This window comes from Pygocentrus nattereri, chromosome 3, assembly GCF_015220715.1.
Source record: "Pygocentrus nattereri isolate fPygNat1 chromosome 3, fPygNat1.pri, whole genome shotgun sequence".
Taxonomy (NCBI): domain Eukaryota; kingdom Metazoa; phylum Chordata; class Actinopteri; order Characiformes; family Serrasalmidae; genus Pygocentrus; species Pygocentrus nattereri.
In genome coordinates this window covers 3,849,438-3,873,227 of record NC_051213.1, presented here as the reverse complement: position 1 = coordinate 3,873,227, position 23,790 = coordinate 3,849,438, and the positions used below count along the sequence as shown (strand labels likewise).

The following is a 23,790-nucleotide window of genomic DNA, read 5'->3' as shown; positions in this document are numbered from 1 at the left end:
TTATCGATGCATCTGTTTGTTTTTTCTCTCACTGTTTAATGACTTTGTACTTTTAAATCAAAGTATTTATAATGAACTATAAATGAACTGGAAGACTCATTCACTGCTCTTGTTTGGAGAACATGAGACGCTGCTGCTACTCACATAAGAGCCTGTGGCAATGGGTGTCCACGCCGCACATTACAGCTGTCCTACCCTTGGTCTCGTGGTAGAGAGATGGGGGGGGGGGGTTGCAGTGTCAGTAAAATAAGCTCAAGAAGGGACGCTGTGTCTCAGCTCCAAAGTGGTCTGCATAGCATCAAAGCCCTGGTTCTTAACGACACCGAACAGACCCAAATCCTTGGCAATAAACGTTGCGACAGAGTTTGTAACTCGCTTCCAATTTGGGTGGAAGCTTTCACATCGCTTGCTTGAACATTTGGAGATGAATGGACTCATTTGTGTTTATAAGCACCGCAGCTGAAATCTGCAACGAGAGACTGTCGAACACTAAAACGTTGTAAAGATGAAGTTGCTTCTCCTTCGAGTTTTCCCGTTCCACCTTAAATGGTGCCGCGCTCATGTTCAGGTGACGCAGGCATCACTTAAGGTGGAACGGGAAAATTCAAACAAGAAGCAGGAGAAAGAGAAGCGACTTCAGCCTCGTAAATCAGTCGAACATTGAGAGACATTTTACCGGAAACCGCTCTGTTGGAAAGGGGAGGAAAGCGGCTACAGCTAAAGCTTAAAGTGTGTTTTTCTATATTTTTTAGCCTGTACTAGTACATTTGCACACACACTGACACATACTGGGCACTAAATGTTGCGGCTGCCAAGGTGGTCTGATTTTTGTTGAAAGGACAAGACTTTTAGGTTGTGACTCCTCATCTAACCTGGGTTTTAATGCAGAGGGTGCTGATGAATTTCTCGCTCATCCACTTGCATTTTTTGTTATGTGCCGCCACTTCCAAGCTCCGCCTTTTACGTTCCCTCAACATTACAGTACAAATTAAACATTTAAAAAATCGATTTTTGACATCTGTGAATCGGTTTAGAATCCGCACGGTGATGCACCTAAGAACCGAGTCCCCCCCCCCCCCCAGTCCATATAGAATATAAATCAAACATTAATGTAATAATTAGGTATGTAACTAAACTATATGTCCACAATAACCCAGACAGCCTTTCTATTGAGTGAATTTTAGCTACTTTAAGATGCACCCATTGCTGTTCCAGGGGTTCAGTTGTGCACACAGCTTGTATAATTTCTATAGAAAAGCATTGATCAATAGATTGAGGCTCCACATGAGCCTGAGGTCACCATGCCCAGTGCTATCCGTGGGCTAGAGGAACGTAAAGCCCTGCAGCATCGGGTTGTGGAGCAGTGGAGCTGTGTTCTCTGGAGTGATCCAGAACTGACCATCCAACATCAGTACCTGACCTCACTAATGCGCAATCAAATCCTCACAGCAATGTTGCAACATGTACTACAGTAAAGGAACTCAAACTCCCTCTTAACACCCTTATGTTTGTGTCTACAAGCTTTTGGACCTACAGTGGATGTACTTAGTTATAGTTATGCAATTAGCGCAGCAAAGCGACAGAAGAAGCTTCTAAAGGTTTAAACAGTGCGATTTTTCCAGCGCATTCCTGCTCTCTGGCTGCAGCCCCAGGGTAACATGTAAAATCTTGCCCTTTTCATGAGCGTTCGCATCTCTCTGGAGACCTGAGGCTCCAGACTTGCACGGAACAGCAGCCGTTAAAAACCGAAAGCATGCATTTCTTCTGAAAGCAGCGCGGCTCACGACCACCAGGCTTCTCATATTAACACATCTGGAGGAAAAGTCTGATATAGCAGCCTTTCTGTCCAGTCAGAGCCAGAACGTTCCCTGGTCTGCATGATACCGTTACAGCAGGCATAACCTCATCTGTTGGGCAAAGGGCTTTTTTTTATTATTATTAATTCATGCTGTCATTAATAGCACCATTCGTTTTATCTAGTAGAGCATTTTTAGACTTTGGAGCAGTCTTTCAGACTTTAAGACCCTTTTCACTGCTGGATTTGATGCAGAAGTCATAGAAGGGAAGACGTCACAGTAGTGGTGGCATTCACGACCTACTGTGACGACTGCAGTAAGACTTCCAACGAAGCCTGTATTGATAATGCATTATAAATGTGTTACATGGCCTTGGAAATATGGAAATAGGCTTTAAGACTGAGGACCATTAGAGCAGACAGTCCGATAAACTCATAACAACATGCTGAGACTGGCTAGAGCCTTTTACTTGGATTCGCTGCAGGTGCAATCACTTCTTCATTCCTCTGTCAGAAAGCTCAATCAGCGGGACGTTTAGAACAAATGGGGGGAGGAGTTATGCAGTGTTATTTGTGCTTATGTAATATGTTGTCTTGTTGTTTCTGGGTGTGTCTTTGTTTTTGTCTGTGGAACAGAACGGCTTCAGACGCATTCGTAGTAGTATTGTACTGTATCATAGTGAACCAAAGGAGACAGAAGACTCCACGATGCTGTGTGTGTGTGTGTGTGTGTGTGTGTGTGTGTGTGTGTGGATGCTTTGGTATCTGTGAATGTGTGTTTTATTGTGTATGAGTGTGTTTTCTGTGATGGTCTGTGCTCTGGGTCACTCACCTGGATCTACACGTCGGCTGTGCGTTCGGTCCTGCAATAAAAGTCAACAGACCGAATGAGGCAAACAGCAATAAAAGCTTTATGGAGTAAACACGACTTTGTCCATCAGCCATAACTACATGCAGCAGGTTCAGAGCAAACATCAGTTAGAGCCCGAAACAAAGCAAAAGCTCAGGGAAGTATAATAATAATAATAATAATAATAATAACAATAATAATACCAACAACAATAATAATAATAAACCTGCATTTTATTACTTTAGCTGAACTTCAAGGGTGTTGTAATAGTTACTGAATCATTTTCTAAATAATTCTAAATAATAACTAATAATAATAAACTAAATAATACTAAATAATAATTCTAAATAATAACTAATTCATAGCAGTTACTGAATAATTAAGAGTAGATCATGAATAATTCATAGCAGTTACTGAATAATTAAGAGTAGATCGTGAATAATTTATAGCAGTTACTGAATAATTAAGAGTAGATCGTGAATAATTCATAGAAGTTACTGAATAATTAAGAGTAGATTGTGAATAATTCATAGCAGTTACTGAATAATTAAGAGTTGATTGTGAATAATTCATAGCAGTTACTGAATAATTAAGAGTAGATCGTGAATAATTTATAGCAGTTACTGAATAATTAAGAGTAGATCGTGAATAATTCATAGAAGTTACTGAATAATTAAGAGTAGATTGTGAATAATTCATAGCAGTTACTGAATAATTAAGAGTAGATTGTGAATAATTCATAGCAGTTACTGAATAATTAAGAGCTGATTGTGAATAATTCATTTACAAAATGATTTACATTTACAAAAACAACATAGCAGTAAAAAAAATACAGAATATTTTAGACTAGCAACTAAACCATTCACACTAGTTTGTGTATAATTCATAGTGGATACTGAATAATTTACAGTGGATCAAATTAAATCGAATCACTTTTATTGTCACATCGTAAATATCTAAGAAGAAAAAGATTTATACACATTTATAGGTCTTAGTATTAATAAATGCATAACAAATCTGCAGTTTCAGCCGTTATTAACTATAGCACGCTCGCACCCATCCGGATCGTAACCAAACCGTTTACGGTCAATTGGTGGAGCAGCTTCAACACTGTGGGACACGTATTCCTGGCAGTACTTTTCTGGACCATGCACTGTCTCTACATGTAGTGCATCATTAAGGCCTGCGAAGTGAGCTCTCCGTAATTCTGCACCTTCATCTGAACGCATACTGACACTGAACTGAACTGGACTGCAGGTAAGGCTCAAATGCATGCGGTCACTGCACTGTAGCCAAAGTAGCAGAACAAAAAACTGCGGAAAATGCTGAGCGTGCAATGCTGTCCCAACACAAAGCGTGTCTCATTTACAGTTCAGTAAGTACCAAGTAATAAACACGCCAACAAGCAGTCATTACAGGTATTATGTGCACGATGCTCTGCATGTTGGACATGAAAGTAGCTTCTGTGAAAAGGTAGGTAGAGCAACGTTTGGTGCTAGAAGGCAATGCCTGCTGAGATTTACTCAGTATTCTCACATTTCTTACAGCATATTACTCCACCTGCAAAGTATGAACTACGGGTTAATGGGCAATTACTTGTAATTACTTCTTATTTTAATGACTTAGAATTAGTGCTGCCAAATACAATGGCCTGCTAGCTTTATGTAAGATACTATATGTTTCAGCACATGTATATATATCTATATATGTCTCATAGGCACACATGGAAAATATGTAGGTGTCCAAAATATTACTGTAAATATGACTTATTTACCTATTAAAATGTAGTTAAGCAGGTGGACGAGGGCTGGACTCCTTGAGCAAGACACCTAACCCCCAACTGCTCCCCGGGCGCCATGGATAGGGCTGCCCACCGCTCCGGGCAAGTGTGCTCACTGCCCCCTAGTGTGTGTGTGCTCACTGGTGTGTATGTGGTGTTTCACTTCCCGGATGGGTCTCTTCATCTAATCTGATCTGATCTATTAAATGCCGAGGACTTACTGGACTGTAAACTAAAGCGCTCACCCAAACACTACAACCAAACAGTCACTATGTGCAGAACATTCTTAACAAACAGCAGAACCCGTTTAGCATCACATAGGAACGTTTTTCAAAGGTTCTTTAGAGAGGCATATACAGTATTACAGGTTTTCCATCATAGACAAGAACCATGCATTACCTATGCATTCAAACGGCTCTTTGAGTTCTAACAGTTCTGTATAACCATTGTGTCAACTAAAGAACCCTTGCAGAACTACTTTTTTTAAAGGGTTCTATGTAAAGGTTCAATGTAAAGGGTCCTATTCCTTGTAACGACAGCAGAACCCATTTAACGTTACGCAGGGCCAGAAATACACAACAGGTTTTCCATCAGAGAGAAGAACCATTCAACCCTGTAAAGAACCGTTTATGTTTTCAAAAGGCTCTTTGGGTTCTTACGGTTCTATGGCACGGTAGTAGAACCCTTTCAGCGCTACATAGGGTCATTTTTTAAGACTTTCAATCATAAAGAAGAAACATCTGAGCCATTTATGCATCCAAATGGTTCTTTGACTTCTTATGGCTCTGTGCAAGAACAGCAGAACCCTTATCAGAGCTATCTAGGGCCATTTTTTTTTTTCATAGGAATGAAGCATTTGATCACACAAAGAACCATTTATGCATTCGAATGGTTCTTTGTGTTGTTATGGTTCTATATGACAATAGCCGGACCCTTTCAGGGTTATTTCAGGCCATTTATTTAATGAAAGCCAATTATGGCTCCAAATGGTTCTATATATAAGCACCCTGTTTACTGAGGAACCGCCGCAGAACCACTTCTTCTGCACTTATGGGTGCAGTATTATTGCATTGAGCTCCAGACAATGTGAAATATTTGCATTAATGTCACTTGCAATACTTTGGGTGCAACAGTGTGTGCAGTGCATTGCAGACGAAGCTCAAGAAGCTCAAGAAGCACAAGAAGCTCAAGAAGCTCAAGAAGCTCAAGAAGCTCAAGAAGCCTGCACACAGGAAACCTGTGGACTGAGATGGAGCTTCTGCGCAGTCTGGGTTCACACGTTTAAGCTCCTCTGGAGAAAAGGCTGAACTTTAAAGTTGTGCTTAGATGTCTTACCTGCGTCCTGAAGGATCCTGAATCTGCAAGCATGTTGAAAACAGGCATAATTAGCAGGGAGAACCAACACACACACTTACATACACATACACACCCACACACACACACACCGAGCGGCTGATCTGATCAGTCTGACTGCTTCACGTTGTGCTCGGGGTGCTTTTTGTGGTTTGTTTTGCTAAGCTGAGTGTACTTGGAGTGCAGGTAAGGGGGTGGAGCCAACCTACTCCAATAGCCATTCTGATTGGCTGCTGCAGAGTTCAGCCCCACCCCCGACAACACCCCTGTTATAGAGCGAACTTTGTCCTATTGGGCTGTGGCACACTTTAGGCTGATAAGACATGCACACACAAACAAAGGAACCAGTGATACAATAAAAAAGCCCAAAGAGGAACAAATGGAAGAGCAGCTGTAAAGCTGCACCACATAAACATCTGCGGCTCCAGGACGGAAAGTTCCAGACAGGTAGGGAATAAACGGCATGCATGCAAATCTGTGGGAAAAAAAAGTTATAAAATGATCTTATAGCTTTTTTTATCATCCATAGTTTTGCATGCATGACGTTTATTTCTTACCAGTTTGAGCTTTTTATTAAATACAGATCAGCGTGACCTGTAAACCAGATCATTATATAGAAAAACGATAAACTAACTGTGAGAAACGCTCATTCTTATAGGTCCCATCCGTCATAAAGGCTACTTTAGCTAACTTTGATCAAAATTAAGCACTCAAACATTTATGCAGGGCTATGTCAGTTGTCATGACAGGCTTATGTAGGCTTCATGTAGCCTTATGAACAGTACAGCGTAGTGTTACCAGATATCTCAAAATGAGTTGATTTCACAATAAAATGAAGAATACGGTGTTTTACCGTGAAAAATAGCAGGTAAATGTTGTAAAACACTGACAGTAATTCCCAGTGTGTGAATCATTTTTACATGAGTAAAATATATCATCAATTTATTCGTGCACTCTACAGACATTTCACTTTAAAATGACAGTACATGAGTGTCTACTAGCTGCATTACTTTCACAGTAATTTATAGAAGCCTATATATATATATATATTTTTTTTTTATATTAACCCCTTATATAGTCAGGGTCCACCTGCAAGCCCAAAGCTGTATTACACACTTCTATAATCTAAGAACAGCTCAGCCAGTTGGCACTGAAGTCCCTGTAGTTACTGAATAATAAGCCTTAGTGTGTAATAAGCCTGAGATTTTAAGGGGTTAACAGTAAATCACTGTAAAACTGCAGCTGTTTACTGTTACTCCACATTGACCTGCACCACAAGATCACTGTGATGTAGGGCTTATTCTGCTCTATACTAACAGTAATAAACTGTCAATAAAATATGGAGCCTCTTTAAAAAAAAACAAAAAAAAAAACAAAAAAAACGTAATTTTAATAAACGTATAAATATGTTAATAAAAAATACCAATAAATATATTTATTCACCATGTTTTGCACTGTATGTGCACAGAATTACAGACCCACATCGACTTCACAGCAATTTGCGGTTTTATGACAGAAAATATCTGGTAACACTTTATTGTTGGGTGTTGTTCATAACTACAGGACTACCACATACGCTTGTCATGTAAACTGACATAACCCTACATAAATGCTTATAAATGCTTATTCTTATAGGTGTCATCTGTCACAAAGGCTACTTTAGCTAACTTTGGTTGAATTGGGATTAAGCACTCATAAACATTTATGCAGGGCTATGTCAGTTGTCATGACAGGCTTATGTAGGCTTCATGTAGCCTTATGAACAGTACAGCGTAGTGTTACCAGATATCTCAAAATGAGTTGATTTCACAATAAAATGAAGAATACGGTGTTTTACCGTGAAAAATAGCAGGTAAATGTTCTAAAACACTGACAGTAATTCAGTGTGTGCATCATTTTTACATGAGTAAAATATATCATATCAACACTATTAACACCAAAAGGAATATGCATCAATTACATGCAATGCTCAGTTAAAGCAGAGTCATTTTCAATTAAGCTGGTTTAAGTGGTTGGATAGTGTAGTGGTTAACACCTCTGCCTTCTACTCTGTAGACTGGGGTTCAATCCCCACCAGGGTAAACACCCTACACTATACCAATAAGAGTCCTTGGGCAAGACTCCTAACACCACCTTGGCCTCCCTGTGTAAAATGATCAAATTGTAGGTCGCTCTGGATAAGAGCGTCAGCCAAATGCTGTAAATGTAAATTAAGCGCTAAAAATGTGGAAGCTTGGTTCACACCGTGTTCCAGCACGTGATCTTAGATCTGCAGATACTGACCTTCTACAAGCACCTTCAGTAAAACACAGAAAACGTGGAGAGGCTCTTTCAGTTATTCTGCTTCTAAACTGTGGAGCTCAGTTCACCTTTTATTAGACAGTCAAGCTCAGTGCTCACTTTTAATAAACACCTAAAAATGTATCTATTAAACTTGGCATTTAATTAAAACTCTACATCTCTTAGCATTTATCTTTTAATTTGATCTGTGTCATTTTCTTATATGATTCTAAATTAATACTTATTATTTTGTTAACACTTTCTATGAGCGTCACGTTTGTAAGCATCTATAAACACATTCATGACATGTTTTAATGCATTCATAAGGCATTATAAACATGGCTATGAATACTTATAAAAATGCATTGCACGTTATGTCCATGCTTATTATGCATAAGAATTATTAACATAATGCATTATAAGTACTGTTCATAACAGATCATAAGAGCTCATAAGCTGTATTAGTCAGCTCTAAGTAAAGTGGAGCGTGCTGGACTAAAGCCTCCTCCAGGGTTTAGACTGAGGCTTCAAGTTGAAGAATTTACTGAAGGATTTACTGAAACACTAAAACACATTAAAGCTCATTACAGGCTTCAAATGTCAGAGTTTAAACTAGAGCTGCCCTCAGTGTTTCACCCAATGTGGGAAAGTCAATGTTCACCACTGTTAATGTTCACCACTGTTAATGTTCACCACTGTTAATGTGCACCACTGTTAATGTGCACCACTGTTAATGTTCACCACTGTTAATGTGCACCACTGTTAATGTGCACCACTGTTAATGTTCACCACTGTTAATGTGCACCACTGTTAATGTGCACCACTGTTAATGTTCACCACTGTTAATGTGCACCACTGTTAATGTGCACCACTGTTAATGTGCACCACCGTTAATGTTCACCACTGTTAATGTTCACCACCGTTAATGTTCACCACCGTTAATGTTCACCACTGTTAATGTGCACCACCGTTAATGTTCACCACCGTTAATGTTCACCACTGTTAATGTGCACCACTGTTAATGTGCACCACCGTTAATGTTCACCACCGTTAATGTTCACCACCGTTAATGTGCACCACCGTTAATGTGCACCACCGTTAATGTTCACCACCGTTAATGTTCACCACCGTTAATGTTCACCACTGTTAATGTTCACCACCGTTAATGTTCACCACTGTTAATGTTCACCACCGTTAATGTTCACCACTGTTAATGTGCACCACTGTTAATGTTCACCACTGTTAATGTTCACCACCGTTAATGTTCACCACTGTTAATGTTCACCACTGTTAATGTTCACCACCGTTAATGTTCACCACCGTTAATGTTCACCACTGTTAATGTGCACCACTGTTAATGTGCACCACCTTTAATGTTCACCACCGTTAATGTGCACCACTGTTAGCCTGGCACTCACTTAACACTGCATATCCAAAAGAACGACAGCAGAATTCAGCACTATTTGGAGCATCTGAATATCATAAGATGCAGATCTAACAGCAACAGCACTGAGAAATAAAATACTGGAAATCTCAGAATGTAAATAAACTGTATTTGTCTTTACACTCTGTCTTTACACTCTCCAGGCTGGGACTGACTTCTTTGGCATTGACAGTATAACATGTTATTAACACTATTTATACTGCATTATACTAAGAATCCATAATGTATAATAAACATGGCTATGTTTAAGTGAAATTCAGTGTAATTAATATGTTAATAATTTATAAAATTAATAATTTTTATAAATATGTATAACCATGTTTATAACACCTTATAATTGTTATACATTATAACATGTTATTAATGTGTTTATAGACTCTTACAAACGTGACATTCATAGAAAGCGTTACCATAATTTCTTTTATTACTGATAGGCTTTATCTCCTGTCTGCAAAGCACTCTGAGCTGCAACTGGCATGGACAATGCTGTATAAATAAAGACATAAAAATGTTTAAAAATTATTATTACACGACTTTTGCTCCAATTTTAGCCCCAATTCTCAGTCTGGTGGATGGTTTGGCTCTACTTTGCCTCCTCAGACGAGTCAGAGTTTTATTTTTTTGACCAGAGAAATATAGTAGTCTATACTGGTCAGTGACTCATATGACCTGATTCCTCCAACAGCCAATGAAACCTGAGAGCATGAAAGAAGTAAACAGCTCCAAACCAGAGTCAGTGTGAACAGGCCAGCGTCGCAACACCACCACAACATCCCGGAACAAACTGCTTAGGCAAACCCTCATCAGTAAACACGCCGCGTTGTGTCGGCCTCTGAAACTTTCACTGTTTGCTCTCATACTTTTGGTCTGTGGTTTATATTTGATTATATTTTCCGGAGCTCAGGTGGAGGAACGTTCTGGGTTATTACACTGCTGCATAACCCCACACTAACACATACACATTCATCAACCTTTATAACGAGGAGAATGACTCAGATTCTATCAGATGTACATGCAGATGTATCTGATAAACTGCAACAATAAAATGCATCAACAGCTAAACAGCACCGTCTGCTGCATTTAAATGTCTGTGGCTGTATTATACTGCGCTTAGCAACCGTATATACAGTACAGCCTATACAATTTACACGACTGTTCAAAAGTGTACAATGTTCTCAGTAATATATATATAAAGTTTGTGTGCTGATAAATATATAACATCGCTGTTGGAACAAAACATCTTTCTGGTCGCACTTCAGTTGGACGGTCCCCTATAGATGCTCTTCAGATACGTAAATCATTGACCATTTTTCAGGTGATCTTCAGTTGACAACATTAAGGTTAGGATTAGGGTTAGGAGTAGATGTAGGTGTTGGATTGAGGTTAGGGTCAGGGTTAGGTTTAGGGTCAAATTTAAAAAACTGTTAATGTGCACCACCGTTAATGTTCACCACTGTTAATGTTCACCACTGTTAATGGTCACCACTGTTAATGGTCACCACTGTTAATGTTCACCACTGTTAATGTGCACCACTGTTAATGTTCACCACCGTTAATGTTCACCACTGTTAATGTTCACCACTGTTAATGTGCACCACTGTTAATGTTCACCACCGTTAATGTTCACCACTGTTAATGTTCACCACTGTTAATGGTCACCACTGTTAATGTGCACCACTGTTAATGTTCAGCACTGTTAATGTTCACCACTGTTAATGTTCACCACTGTTAATGTGCACCACTGTTAATGTTCAGCACTGTTAATGGTCATCACTGTTAATGTGCACCACTGTTAATGTGCACCACTGTTAATGTTCACCACTGTTAATGTTCACCACTGTTAATGTTCAGCACTGTTAATGTTCATCACTGTTAATGTGCACCACTGTTAATGTGCACCACTGTTAATGTGCACCACTGTTAATGTTCAGCACTGTTAATGTTCATCACTGTTAATGTGCACCACTGTTAATGTTCACCACTGTTAATGTTCACCACCGTTAATGTTCACCACTGTTAATGTTCACCACTGTTAATGTGCACCACTGTTAATGTTCACCACTGTTAATGTTCACCACTGTTAATGTGCACCACTGTTAATGTGCACCACTGTTAATGTTCACCACTGTTAATGTTCAGCACTGTTAATGTTCACCACTGTTAATGTTCACCACTGTTAATGTGCACCACTGTTAATGTTCACCACTGTTAATGTTCACCACTGTTAATGTGCACCACTGTTAATGTGCACCACTGTTAATGTTCACCACTGTTAATGTTCACCACTGTTAATGTGCACCACTGTTAATGTGCACCACTGTTAATGTTCACCACTGTTAATGTGCACCACTGTTAATGTTCACCACTGTTAATGTTCACCACTGTTAATGTTCACCACTGTTAATGTGCACCACTGTTAATGTTCACCACTGTTAATGTTCAGCACTGTTAATGTTCACCACTGTTAATGTGCACCACTGTTAATGTGCACCACTGTTAATGTGCACCTCCGTTAGCCTGGCCCTGACTTAACACTGCATATCCAATATTACGCTGTTTGAAGCTTCTGAATATTCAGGACTGAAGCCCCGATGATGCAGCCCCAACAGCACCAGTGGTGATAAAATACTGGAAATCTGTCTTTACTTTTACGGTCTCTAAGCTGGGACTGACTTATTTGGCACTGACAGTATAACATGTTATTAACACTACTTATAATGCATTATACTAACAATTCATAATGTATAGTAAACATGGCTCTAAAGTGTAATCCAGAGCAATTCATTTTTTATAAATATTTATAACAATGTTTATAGTGCCTCATGCATTACAACATATTATAAATGTGTTTATAGATGCTTACAAACATAACATTCATAGAAAATGTTATCGAATGGTTTTTCTCTTGTTTTATTATTATTATTATTATTATTATTAGTATTATTATTATCAACTTGTTGGTTCTTGCTGGTTTTGTTGGTACTAATTTCTCTTTCTTTGTTCTTTGGTGGCAGGAGTAACTCTGGTTTGGATGGAAGGATGGAAGAGTTAAAGTGGCAGCAGGTGCACAAAAGTAATGAGTGTGCAAATTAAAAACGGCTGGATTTGATATTGTACTAGGTTGTTGAGGCTTCTGTGTACTTTTCTGTTAAATATATGTTTTCTGCTTTTTTTCTGATGCTGGCAAATAAATAACTCGCACATTATTGCATTTTTGACTGTAAATAAAATAAACAAAGGGTGACTTTTGCTCAGTATTATATATATATCATATGCAAATTCAAACATACAAGCACACAAACATATACAGACAGAGCAAAACAACAACCACAACACACTCCTGACACAAACATAATCAGACACGCAAAGGTATGAACCTGACACACACACACAAACAGGCTGCACCAGATTACTGCAGCAGTGACGTGTGTGTGTGTGTGCGTGCGTGTGTGTGCGCGTGGTCTTGGCTTTATTGGCCTCCCTAACACACTCCGCTGCAGGTTAAACATTACACATCTCTAAGCACATAAAACATAATGTTCACTGTCACACTGGCTCATTTACTCCAGCAGAGTTACAGCCTCTCAGCATTCACACCTCTCGCTGTACAGCAGAGCACAGCGCTAAAGAGATAGCTTGGTAAAATATCTTATCTAGCCAGTTTTAACTCTTATCCCAAATGCAGTCGATCAGCCAAGACATGCTTGATGTGTAAAGTTTGCTTTATTAGTTTTAGCACTGGAGCTACAAGGTTAAGCATCTAAGAAATGGACACTTACACCCCACTAATAAGTTCTATACTAACTGCCTGCCTAAGTCCTCACTCTTGCTTCAAGTCTTAAGACAAATTCAGAGTCAATACAGGCAGGTCTTATGGCAAGTCCTGAGTCAATACAGGCAGGTCTCTGGTGAAGTCCCAAGACAACACGATGTTAAATTGAGTCACAGTTATGCACAAACTTCACAAAAAAACATATTACAACTTATTATAACATAATTTATGACATTTTTGTTTTTAAGATCTGATGCTGAGTTTACAGTTTATGTCTGGATGATGATGATGTGTGTGTGTGTGTGTGTGTGTGTGTGTGTGTGTGTGTGTGTGTGAGACTCACCCGAGGTGCTGGGTTTTCCACACAAAGCCACTCTGCTGAGACACTCCTTATGGGCCCCTTCTCCACACTTACAGCACTGATAACCCTGATTAAATATACCCCTACAGAAAGAGAGAGAGAGAGAGAGAGAGAGAGAGAGAGAGAGAGAGAGAGAGAGAGAGAGAGAGAGAGAGAAAGAGAGAGAGAGAGAGAGAGAAAGAGAGAGAGAGAGAGAGAGAGAGAGATCACTGTGCAGGCACTGTAGAGTGCAACATGGGGTGAGAGAGAAGACAAGTTACAGTAGTTTTGTGTCAGATGATGAATTCTGTAGTTAATCCTGAAGTTCCTGAGACTGTTCAATCAGCTCCTCTTCTAAGGCTGCTCCATCACCCATCTGAAGGTTCTATGTGCCATCAGCCTTCTGCAAGTTTTAAGGCTGTTCTATCACCTCCTTCTCCTAAAGATTCTGAGACTGTTCATCATCCTTTGGAAGGTTCTAAGACTTTTTTATGCATCCCTGTAGTTTCTGAGGATCAATCACCTCCTCCTAGTGATGTTCTAAGGCTGTTCCATCACCCTCTGAAGATTCTGTGACTTCGCTTCCCATTTGTGAAAACTTTGAGGCTGTTTCATCACCTTCAAAGGTTCTGAAGCTGTTCAAACACCCCTTCCTTCAGAAGGTTCTGAGGATGTTCAAACACCCCCTAAAGATTCTATGACTGGGCAGTAGGAAGGGGGTGGAACAAACGTTCTGAGGCTGGTTTCTCACTCCTTACTGAATTGCCTGAAGCTGCTCTATGACCCCAATCCTGAAAGTTTACAGCTGTTTCATCTCTGTTTACTCCCAATGGTTCAGAGGATGTTCCATCACCCCCACTGAAATGAAACGGTTCCTTCACTCCTCAACTCCTGATGTGACTCCTGATCAGACTGTTCATCACCTCCTTTATATTCTGGGTTTGTTACACCATCCTCTACTCATAAAGGTCCTGAGCTGTTCCCTCACCGTCACTCCTGAAGGTTCTGATGTGGTCCCCTACTCCCCTCCCAAAGGTTTTGAGGTGGTCTGCTACTCCTGTCCTGATGTGGTCCTCTACCCCCCCCCAAAGGTTCTGAGCTGTTCCATCACCACCACTGCTGAAGATTCTGAGGTGATCCCCTACTACCCTCCTGAAGGTTCTGAGCTGTTCCATCACCACCTCTCCTGAAGGTTCTGATAAGGTCCTCTACTCCCCTCCTGATGGTTCTGATGTGGCCCTCTACTCCCCTGCTGAAGGTTCTGACGTGGTCCCCTACTAGCCTCCTAAAGTTTCTGAGCTGTTCCATCACCACCACTCCTGAAGGTTCTGAGGTGGTCCCTTACACCCTTTCTGGAAGGTTCTGAGGTGGTCCCGTACTCCCCTCCTGAAGGTTCTGATGTGCCTCCCTACTCCACCCTGAAGGTTCTTAGGTGTTCCATCACCACCACTCCTGAAGATTCTGAGGTGCTCCCCTACTACCCTCCTGAAGGTTCTGAGCTGTTCCATCATCACCACTCCTGAAGGTTCTGAGGTGGTCCTCTTCTTCTCTCCTGAAGGTTCTGACATGGCCCTCTACTCCTTCTTTAATAATATGGACTTCTTTAATAATAAAATTGAAAATATTAGACAACAAATTCAACCCACAGTATTAAACCCAACTTGGCTGTCATCTGACGTGGCTGATATAAAACATAAAGTAGTTGCAGAAGAAAGGCTGGAAACTTTTTACCCACTCCCACAGCTAGAACTAGAGAAGATTATCTCCTCTGCAAATTGTGCAACCTGCACACTCAATGCAATTCCCTCAAAATTACTCAAAGAAGTACACTGACGTTTTCATGGACTCGTACCTATTACTACTAATACTACTGCTATTAATATTAGTAGTATAATCATTTGTAGGTAGTTTGACAAGAGGAGGATGGGTCCCCCATTGTGAGCCTTGGTTCCTTCCAAGGTTTCTTCCTCAGCTCTGAGGGAGGTTCTCCTTGCCACTGTCACCCCTGACTTGCTCACCTGGGGGGTTTTACATTCATGCTAAATTTTTGTCTTTACTGGAATTCTGTGAAGCTGCTTTGTGTCAACATCGGTTGTAAAAAGTGCTATACAAATAAATTTGACTTGACTTAACTCCTCTCCTGAAGATTCTGATGTGGTCCTCTACTCCGCTCCTAAAGGTTCTGATGTAGTCCCCTACTACCCTCCTACAGTTTCAGAGCTGTGCCCTCACCACCACTCCTGAAGGTTCTGAGGTGGTCCCCTACTCCCCTCCTGAATGTTCTGAGTTGTTCCATCACCCCACCCTAAAGGTTCTGAGGCTTTTCCATTACTGATTTTACACAGCCACTCCAGAAGCCCGCCATTAAAGTGATTTAAAACCTGCCAGACAGAAGCTCTGTCCTTTTTCTCTTTTTTAAGGCAGTGGGGAGACACATGAACTTCAGTCCAGCTATAGTCACATCAAGATCTGTCAAAGTCACCCTAATGATGATCACATACCCCCACACAATCTGCCTCTGACCACAGCGAGAGAGGAATGTGAGACACTTCCCAGAGGTTATCAATCTCACTCCCTCAGCCTCTCTATAACTATCTCTATCACTCTCTCCAGTCCTCTTTCTCTCTTTCCCCCTCACTCGCTCTCTTCCTCACTCTGAGAAAGAAAAAGAGTCATTTTTCTCGGTGTGCAAAATGAGTCAAACACTACAGATGGCAGTGTGTGATGGGCCATACGCTGTCCATCAAAATTTTGGAGACATGTTCTTAACCCTTTAAAATCCCAGGCTTGTTGCACACTAAGCCTTATAATTCAGTTACTATAGGGACTTTGATGCAAACTGGCTGAGCTAGTCTTACATTAAAGAAGCTTGTAATAAAACATTGGTCCTGCTGGTGGACCCTGGCCACTGAAGAAGTTAATATAAATGAGCATTTCTTTGACCCCAATCGTTTCATGTAAGCAGTATCTGGATTGAGAGCTGATTTTAAACACATGCATTTACACTTGGTAGTTAAATGTGGCCTGGAGAAATGCTTAAGATTTGTATATTACCTCTTCCAGAGGTGGCTGGGTTGTTATGATTGAAAACTGTTTTAAATACATCGTGGGTGCTTTTACACCTGTAATTTTATGTGGATGAGCCCTGTCCAGCCCTGATACTGAAAATGTGTTAAATGACCAGGGGTAAGTGGGGTCTTTGTTGATTTGTACAAACATATTAATCAGATGCCTGTTTAAAGTCATTTTTCGTTCCAAAAATCAATCTGTAAAACTAAAAGAATGCCTGCCAAAATGTTGGTAACAGTGCCAGTGTCCATTAGTTTAGTCTATTAGAGTCATCAGCACTTGAACCTTTCAGAGGTGTAACCCTTAGATGGCCATAGCCTCCCGGCAGGCCCAAAGTTTTATTACACACCTCTATAACCTAACAATAACTTGGCCAGTTTGCACTGAAGTCCCTGTAGTTAGTATGTAATAAGGCTGAGATTTTAAAGTTAGACTTGAACTTTGGGCCAACATGTTTGTGTGTAATGTTAACAATTAGACAGTATTTTTTTTCCTACTTAAAAGAATTTGACTGATTTCTTCTGCTTTTTCCATCCTGATGACCTGCTTTACTGGCATCCAACACTTATTTCATCATCATGTTCAGAGATAGACGTGTCAGGCTCTAGAGGCAAATGCTGAGGCTTGAAAGCACTTCATTAAAACTATGTTGGAAGATTTGTACTCAAGTATAATTGGAGGTGAATTCTTGTACTTTTATTCATATACATTTTTTAAAAGGAAGAAAAAAAAAAAAAAAATCACACCTTATATTTTAATTTAGACCTTCAATGTTCTCATTACAAAAAAGATTTTTCCCTAAAGCTTTTCCTTATTCCAGTGCAAACAGGTCAGAGTGATCAGGGACTTTTCAAAGGAAATTGGATGATCATTGAAAGGCCACACATCTCTAGGGATATAAAGCATCTCAGCCTTGCTGGAATTCATGTGATAGGCTGCCAACTATGATGAAATGCCTCCCAGACGTGTCGAGATACAAGTAGAAACTTGAGTGGCTGATGGCAGGAAGGTGAGGAAGAGTTGAGTGTCATCAGCACAACAGCGGTAGAAGGAGCCATGTAGAGAAATCACCAAGAAAGCAGGGAGAGAGGGAAAAGTGATGACCTAGCACTGAGCCTTGTGGGACGCCAGTGGAGAGTCTTCTGAGGAAAAAGGGAAGGTGACCTCGTACTGAGCATTGTGGGATGCCAGCGGAGAGATTTCTGAGAGAAAAGAAAAGAGGACCAGGCACTGAGCCTTGTGGGATGCCAGTGGAGAGCCTTTTGAGGGAAAAGAGAAGAGGCCCAGGCACTGAGCCTTGTGGGATGCCAGTGAAGAGCCTCCTGAGGCTAAAGAGAAGAGGGCCAAGCAGTGAGCCTTGTGGGACACCAGTTAACAATCTACTGAGAGAAAAAAGAGGACCAAGCACTGATTCTTGAGCAATAGTGGCGGAGACTCTCTTGAGGGAAAAGAGAAAAGGACTTTTCCATTCAGCATTGTGTGATACCAGTGAGACAAGAGAACAAGAGAACCAAGCACTAAGCCTTGTGTGACGCCAAAGGAGTGGGAAAAGAGAAGATGACCAAGCATTGAACCTTAGCAGAGATGCCACTGAGGGACAAGAGAGCAGGTCCAAGATCTGAACATTGTGGGATGCCAGTGGAGGGTCTGCTGTGGAAACAGAAAAAAGGACCAATACCTGAGCCTTGTGGAACAACAGTGGAGAGGCTGCCAAGGGAAGAGTGAAGAAGACCTAACACTGAGCCTTGTGAGACGCCAGCGGAGAGTTTGCTGAGTGAAAAGAGAATAGGACTGAGCACTGAACCTTAAGGCAGGCCAATGGACAGACTGCATCCACCCACAGATCTACACAGACCATTTAAGATGACCACAGCTTTAAGAACTGTATTTAGTTATTCAATTTTTTTTTAATTAGGTAAACTTAGGAAATATTGATGAGCTCACCTCAACAACATCTTGCAGGTGCTGCAGGGCGTGATTCTGTCGAAGGTGTGCATGCGGAACTCATGGAAGTTACTGTTGCCATTCTCTGGACGGATGTTGGAGCTAGAAAAGTCAAAAGAAAAGCCAGAGGGAGTCAGAGGAAGAGAGAAACAGTTAACTCTGAGAATCACAGTTACACACACACACACACACACACAAAAACATTTTCTAAGCCGCTTATCCTCCTGGGTTGCGGGGGGAGTTGGAGCTTCAGTGATCACTGTTGCGGAATTCAGGAGACACCCTGGACAGGTCGCCAGTCCACCACAGGGCGTCACACTTACAGTCATATGTAAAAGTTCAGGCACCCCTGGTCATATAGCGTGTTTGGTTTATTGTCTAAGTGTAAATACGTTAACACATCCTCTAAAGTGAACACAATTTAACGTATTGGGGAAAAAAAACAAAACAATATGTGGCCTTGTGTACATTTTGTGTTCTAGTTTTCTCCCTTTAATATGTTAAACTCAGCAAATAAATATGAATTGTGGACAAAAATTTGAAGCAAAATCCCATATTTAAATTTGTTTTGTATAGAGAACACGGTAAATTATTTACACTTAGAAAATTAGCGAAATATGTAATACACAATCCTGCCTTTCGCCCAATGACAGCTGGGATAGGCTCAAGCACCCCCTGCAACCCTGAGGGAGAAGAAGCTTAGAAAATGTGTGTGTGTGTGTGTGTGTGTGTGTGTGTAATACACAACATGTCATTTAATATGAATTATGCCTCATTTACAGCTCACTAAATAACAGTGCGAATGGAGTGCAAATAAAATCCACTGTGTCTGTCAAATTAAAGAATTGTAGTATTAAAATAGTAATTCTAGATTCTGAAAGGAGAAGGATAAGTGTGCTCCTACAGGAACGCTCAAAAGCAGGAGTCCAGTTATTCTCCAGCCAGTCACACAATCAGCTCTGATTGTCCAATGTATCGTCCACCCACAGAGGCCTTGAACGTAATGATGGTGTACAGAGCCGGAGACAGACAGCCTCTACTCCACCACTCCTCTATTGCTGCTGGTCTATTGCGCTGGTCCTTGGTCTCCAGCTCAACAGCGCTTTATCAGCAGGTCTCTCCTCTCCTCACTCACTGTCTCACTCTCCTCTCTCACTCCTCTACCACTCGCTCACTCTCTCCCCTCTCACTCTCACCTCTTCTCTCTCACTCTCTCCTCTCCCACTCACTCACTCTCTCCTCTCCTCTCTCTCCTCTCCTCTCCCACTCACTCATTCATTTTCTCTCTCTCTCTCTCTCTCTCTCTCTCTCTCTCTCTCTCTCCTGTCCCACTCACTCACTCTCTCATCTCCTCTCTCCTGTCCCACTCACTCAGTCACTCATTCACTCTCATTCATTCTCTCTCTCTCTCTCTCTCTCTCTCTCTCTCTCCTGTCCCACTCACTCACTCTCTCTCCTCTCTTTCCGCTCCTCACTCACTCACTCTCTCATTCACTCTCCCCTCTTCTCTCTCACTCTCTCTCCTCTCCCACTCACTCACTCTCTCCTCTCCTCTCCTCTCTCCTGTCCCACTCACTCAGTCACTCACTCACTCTCTCCTCTTCTCTCTCACTCTCTCCTCTCCTCTCTCCTGTCCCACTCACTCAGTCACTCATTCACTCACTCATTCATTTTCTCTCTCTCTCTCTCTCTCCTGTCCCACTCACTCACTCTCTCTCCTCTCTTTCCGCTCCTCACTCACTCACTCTCTCATTCACTCTCCCCTCTTCTCTCTCACTCTCTCTCCTCTCCCACTCACTCACTCTCTCCTCTCCTCTCTCCTGTCCCACTCACTCAGTCACTCATTCACTCTCTCTCTCTCTCTCTCTCTCTCTCTCTCTCTCTCTCTCTCTCTCTCTCTCTCTCTCTCTCTCTCTCTCTCTCTCTCTCTCTCTCTCTCTCTCTCTCTCTCTCTCTCTCTCTCTCTCTCTCTCTCCATACTGCTCTTGAATAACTTCACATACAAAAAATGTGTGTGTGTGTGTGTATGTATGTGTGTGTGTGTGTGTGTGTGTGTGTGTGTGTATGTATGTGTGTGTGTGTGTGTGTGTGACAGCACATTTGTTTTTGTGCATTTTCAGTATAAAAATGCTCTGGATTTGTAGTACAACCAGAAAGAAAGTTATAGCACCTTGCATGGTGAATAGTTCTTCAGACTGATGGAGGATGAGTTGGACATAGGGTTCTGTATAGCACCAAATCACATCAAAACAACAGCAGAACACTTTTGGGTCCTTTATAGAACCACAGACAACTCATTCTCCCTCAGTCTTAAGAAATGTCACCATGCAAGGAAACATTTAAGCATGTACATTCGTCTTTGAGAGAGAGGAGAACATCAAGCTGCTTCAGATGTGAAAACATCCACAGGTGTTCCTGTCCATCCTTCCACTGTGAGAAGACCACTCAGCGCTGTGGGTCTGAAAGGACGTGTAGCGGATCGAGAAGAACCTCACTGAGAAAAGGAGACGGACACACCAAACAAAGAAGCTGGACGATGGACTGACCACCCCAGAGTCCAGACCTCAACACCACTGAATGGGTTTGATCACTTCAGAAAATCTAACCAGCTTCTCAGACTGAGCTTTGGAGACGAGTCTGCAGGTTCTCTGAGGAGCTGAAAGTGAGTCTCCTGAGAAGGACGGAAGCTGGAGTGAAGGCGAAGAGAGACTTGTTCATTTTTCCTGAACGTCTGTTTTGCAGGATGATCTCTGATTTTTACACAGTGCTGTATTAAAACACTTCTGTGTGCGCGCGAGAGAGAGAAAGAGAGAGAGAGTGATGTGAAATGTGAAAGAGTAAGAAGAGTGAGTGTAGGAGTGAAAGAGAAAACATCATTAGCCTCTCAGTAGGGGACTGAGTGTAGTCCTGATTGGCTGCAAAGGGAACGAACGCTCGGCTTCAATTTCACTCCAAACTCATTCATTTAGTCAATTAATCTCCCTCCGTCTCTTTCTGTCCCCTTCTCTCTTCTTCTGTCTTCCGCACTCAGCCCCTCTTTCATCTCCCAAACACTCCACACTCGGTGCGTCAGAGCTAATCAGCCGATCTGCTGGGTATGTGGCTCTGCATGCGCTACACGCTGTAAACTAATTGTAGTTGTTGTCCTCACTCAGCTTCCATTTAGGAATCAAAATCACATTCATTTTCCTCATTTTCCCTCCTCTCTACCTCCTTCCCTCCACTTTCTCCCCTTCGCTGTTACTCTCCCTCTTCTCTCATCTCTCTCTCCACCTCCGGAACTGACGCTAACCAGATTTCTGCCTAGATTTCCTTTATCTACGTCCATATTTCTGAGTGAGCACCTCACTCTTCCATTTTATTGAGGAGAGCGTCTCACTCTTCCCTTTCATTGAGGAGAGCATCTCACTCTTCCCTTTCATTGAGGAGAGCATCTCACTCTTTCATTATTGAGGAGAGTGTCTCACCCTTCCCGTTTATTGAGGAGAGCATCTCACCCTTTCCTTTTATTGAGGAGAGCAGCTCACTCTTCCCTTTTATTGAGGAGTGTGTCTCACTCTTCCCTTTTATTGAGGAGAGCATCTCACTCTTCCCTTTTACTGAGGAGAGTGTCTCACTCTTCCCTTTTATTGAGGAGAGTGTTTCACTCTTCCCTTTCATTGAGGAGAGCATCTCACTCTTCCCTTTTATTGAGGAGAGTGTCTCACTCTTCCCTTTCATTGAGGAGAGCAGCTCACTCTTCCCTTTTATTGAGGAGTGTGTCTCACTCTTCCCTTTTATTGAGGAGAGCATCTCACTCTTCCCTTTTATTAAGGAGAGTGTCTCAATCTTCCCTTTCATTGAGGAGAGCAGCTCACTCTTCCCTTTTATTGAGGAGAGTGTCTCACTCTTCCCTTTTAATGAGGAGAGCAGCTCACTCTTCCCTTTTATTGAGGAGAGCATCTCACTCTTTTATTATTGAGGAGAGCAGCTCACTCTTCCCTTTTATTGAGGAGAGTGTCTCACTCTTCCCTTTTAATGAGGAGAGCAGCTCACTCTTCCCTTTTATTGAGGAGAGCATCTCACTCTTTTATTATTGAGCAGAGCACCTCACTCTTCCCTTTTATTGAGGAGAGCATCTCACTCTTTTATTATTGAGGAGAGCATCTCACTCTTTTATTATTGAGGAGAGTGTCTCACTCTTTTATTATTGAGGAGAGTGTCTCACTCTTCCCTTTTATTGAGGAGAGTGTCTCACTCTTCCCTTTTAATGAGGAGAGCAGCTCACTCTTCCCTTTTATTGAGGAGAGCATCTCACTCTTTTATTATTGAGGAGAGTATCTCACTCTTCCCTTTTATTGAGGAGAGTGTCTCCTGTTTCCCTTTCTCCGGCCAGTTTGCCTCTGGATCATCTAAATGCTGTTTCCACACTTTTGTGATGAGTTACGCTTCCCTTCCATGTGGATTCTCAGGTCAAGTGATCTTTATTTGCGTTCCTCAACGTACAGCGGAATGAAAAATCCTTCAGGCCTCATCATGTTTGTGTAAGCTGCACTGCACAGTAAAGCGATGCACCGTCTGCACGTCTTTTGATGTGGTTTCGCTTTGTCTTTCTGCACAGCACACAAGCGGTTCCAGATTCTGCCTTGACTTCCACAGTTCCCCTTAACTGCCATGTCTTAACCCATTAAAATCTCAGGCCTATTACACACTAAGGCTTATAATTCAGTAACTACATGGACTTCAGTGCAACACAACTTTGGACCCGCTAGTGGGTCCAGCTCATTTAGGGGCTAATACCATTTCTCTGCTGGTGGACAGCAGAAGAACTGGAAGTGCTCTGGAATTGTTTTACATCCTTTCAGTTCTTTGGAAGCATCAATTAACTTCAGCTTCAGAAGTGAAGAAGCCTTTAAGAAGAAGAAAATTTAAGAAGCCCCAGGTGGCACGATATTTAGACAGAATTTATGACCATCAGATAACAATCACCAATGACAATGCGTGTCCTGCTTAACCAGCCCTAACGAGTCAATTAAGGCCTAACGAGTTAAGACTTCACAACCGGAAGAGTGTATAAACTTTTGCATGTGCCGCAATCATGACGTTTTTATAGTTAAACAAATGTGAAGCAATAAGACTCTTCAATGGTTCTTAAGTAGTTCTTATATAGAATCAAGAACACTC

At 41.5% G+C, this 23,790-nt stretch overlaps 1 protein-coding gene across 2 annotated transcripts in view; it reads right to left on the bottom strand.

Moving 5' to 3' along the window:
- LOC108414555 (guanine nucleotide exchange factor VAV3) overlaps positions 1-23,790 on the bottom strand; it is a 190,781-nt gene that overhangs the window by 36,125 nt on the left and 130,866 nt on the right. For both annotated transcript variants that reach the window (XM_037537074.1, XM_037537075.1), the window contains exons 16-19: positions 18,628-18,729; positions 13,618-13,718; positions 5,761-5,783; positions 2,628-2,658 (exon numbers count right to left, since the gene is read on the bottom strand). In XM_037537074.1, the coding sequence (XP_037392971.1) occupies positions 2,628-2,658; positions 5,761-5,783; positions 13,618-13,718; positions 18,628-18,729 (257 nt within the window). The remainder of the gene's footprint in view (positions 1-2,627; positions 2,659-5,760; positions 5,784-13,617; positions 13,719-18,627; positions 18,730-23,790) is intronic.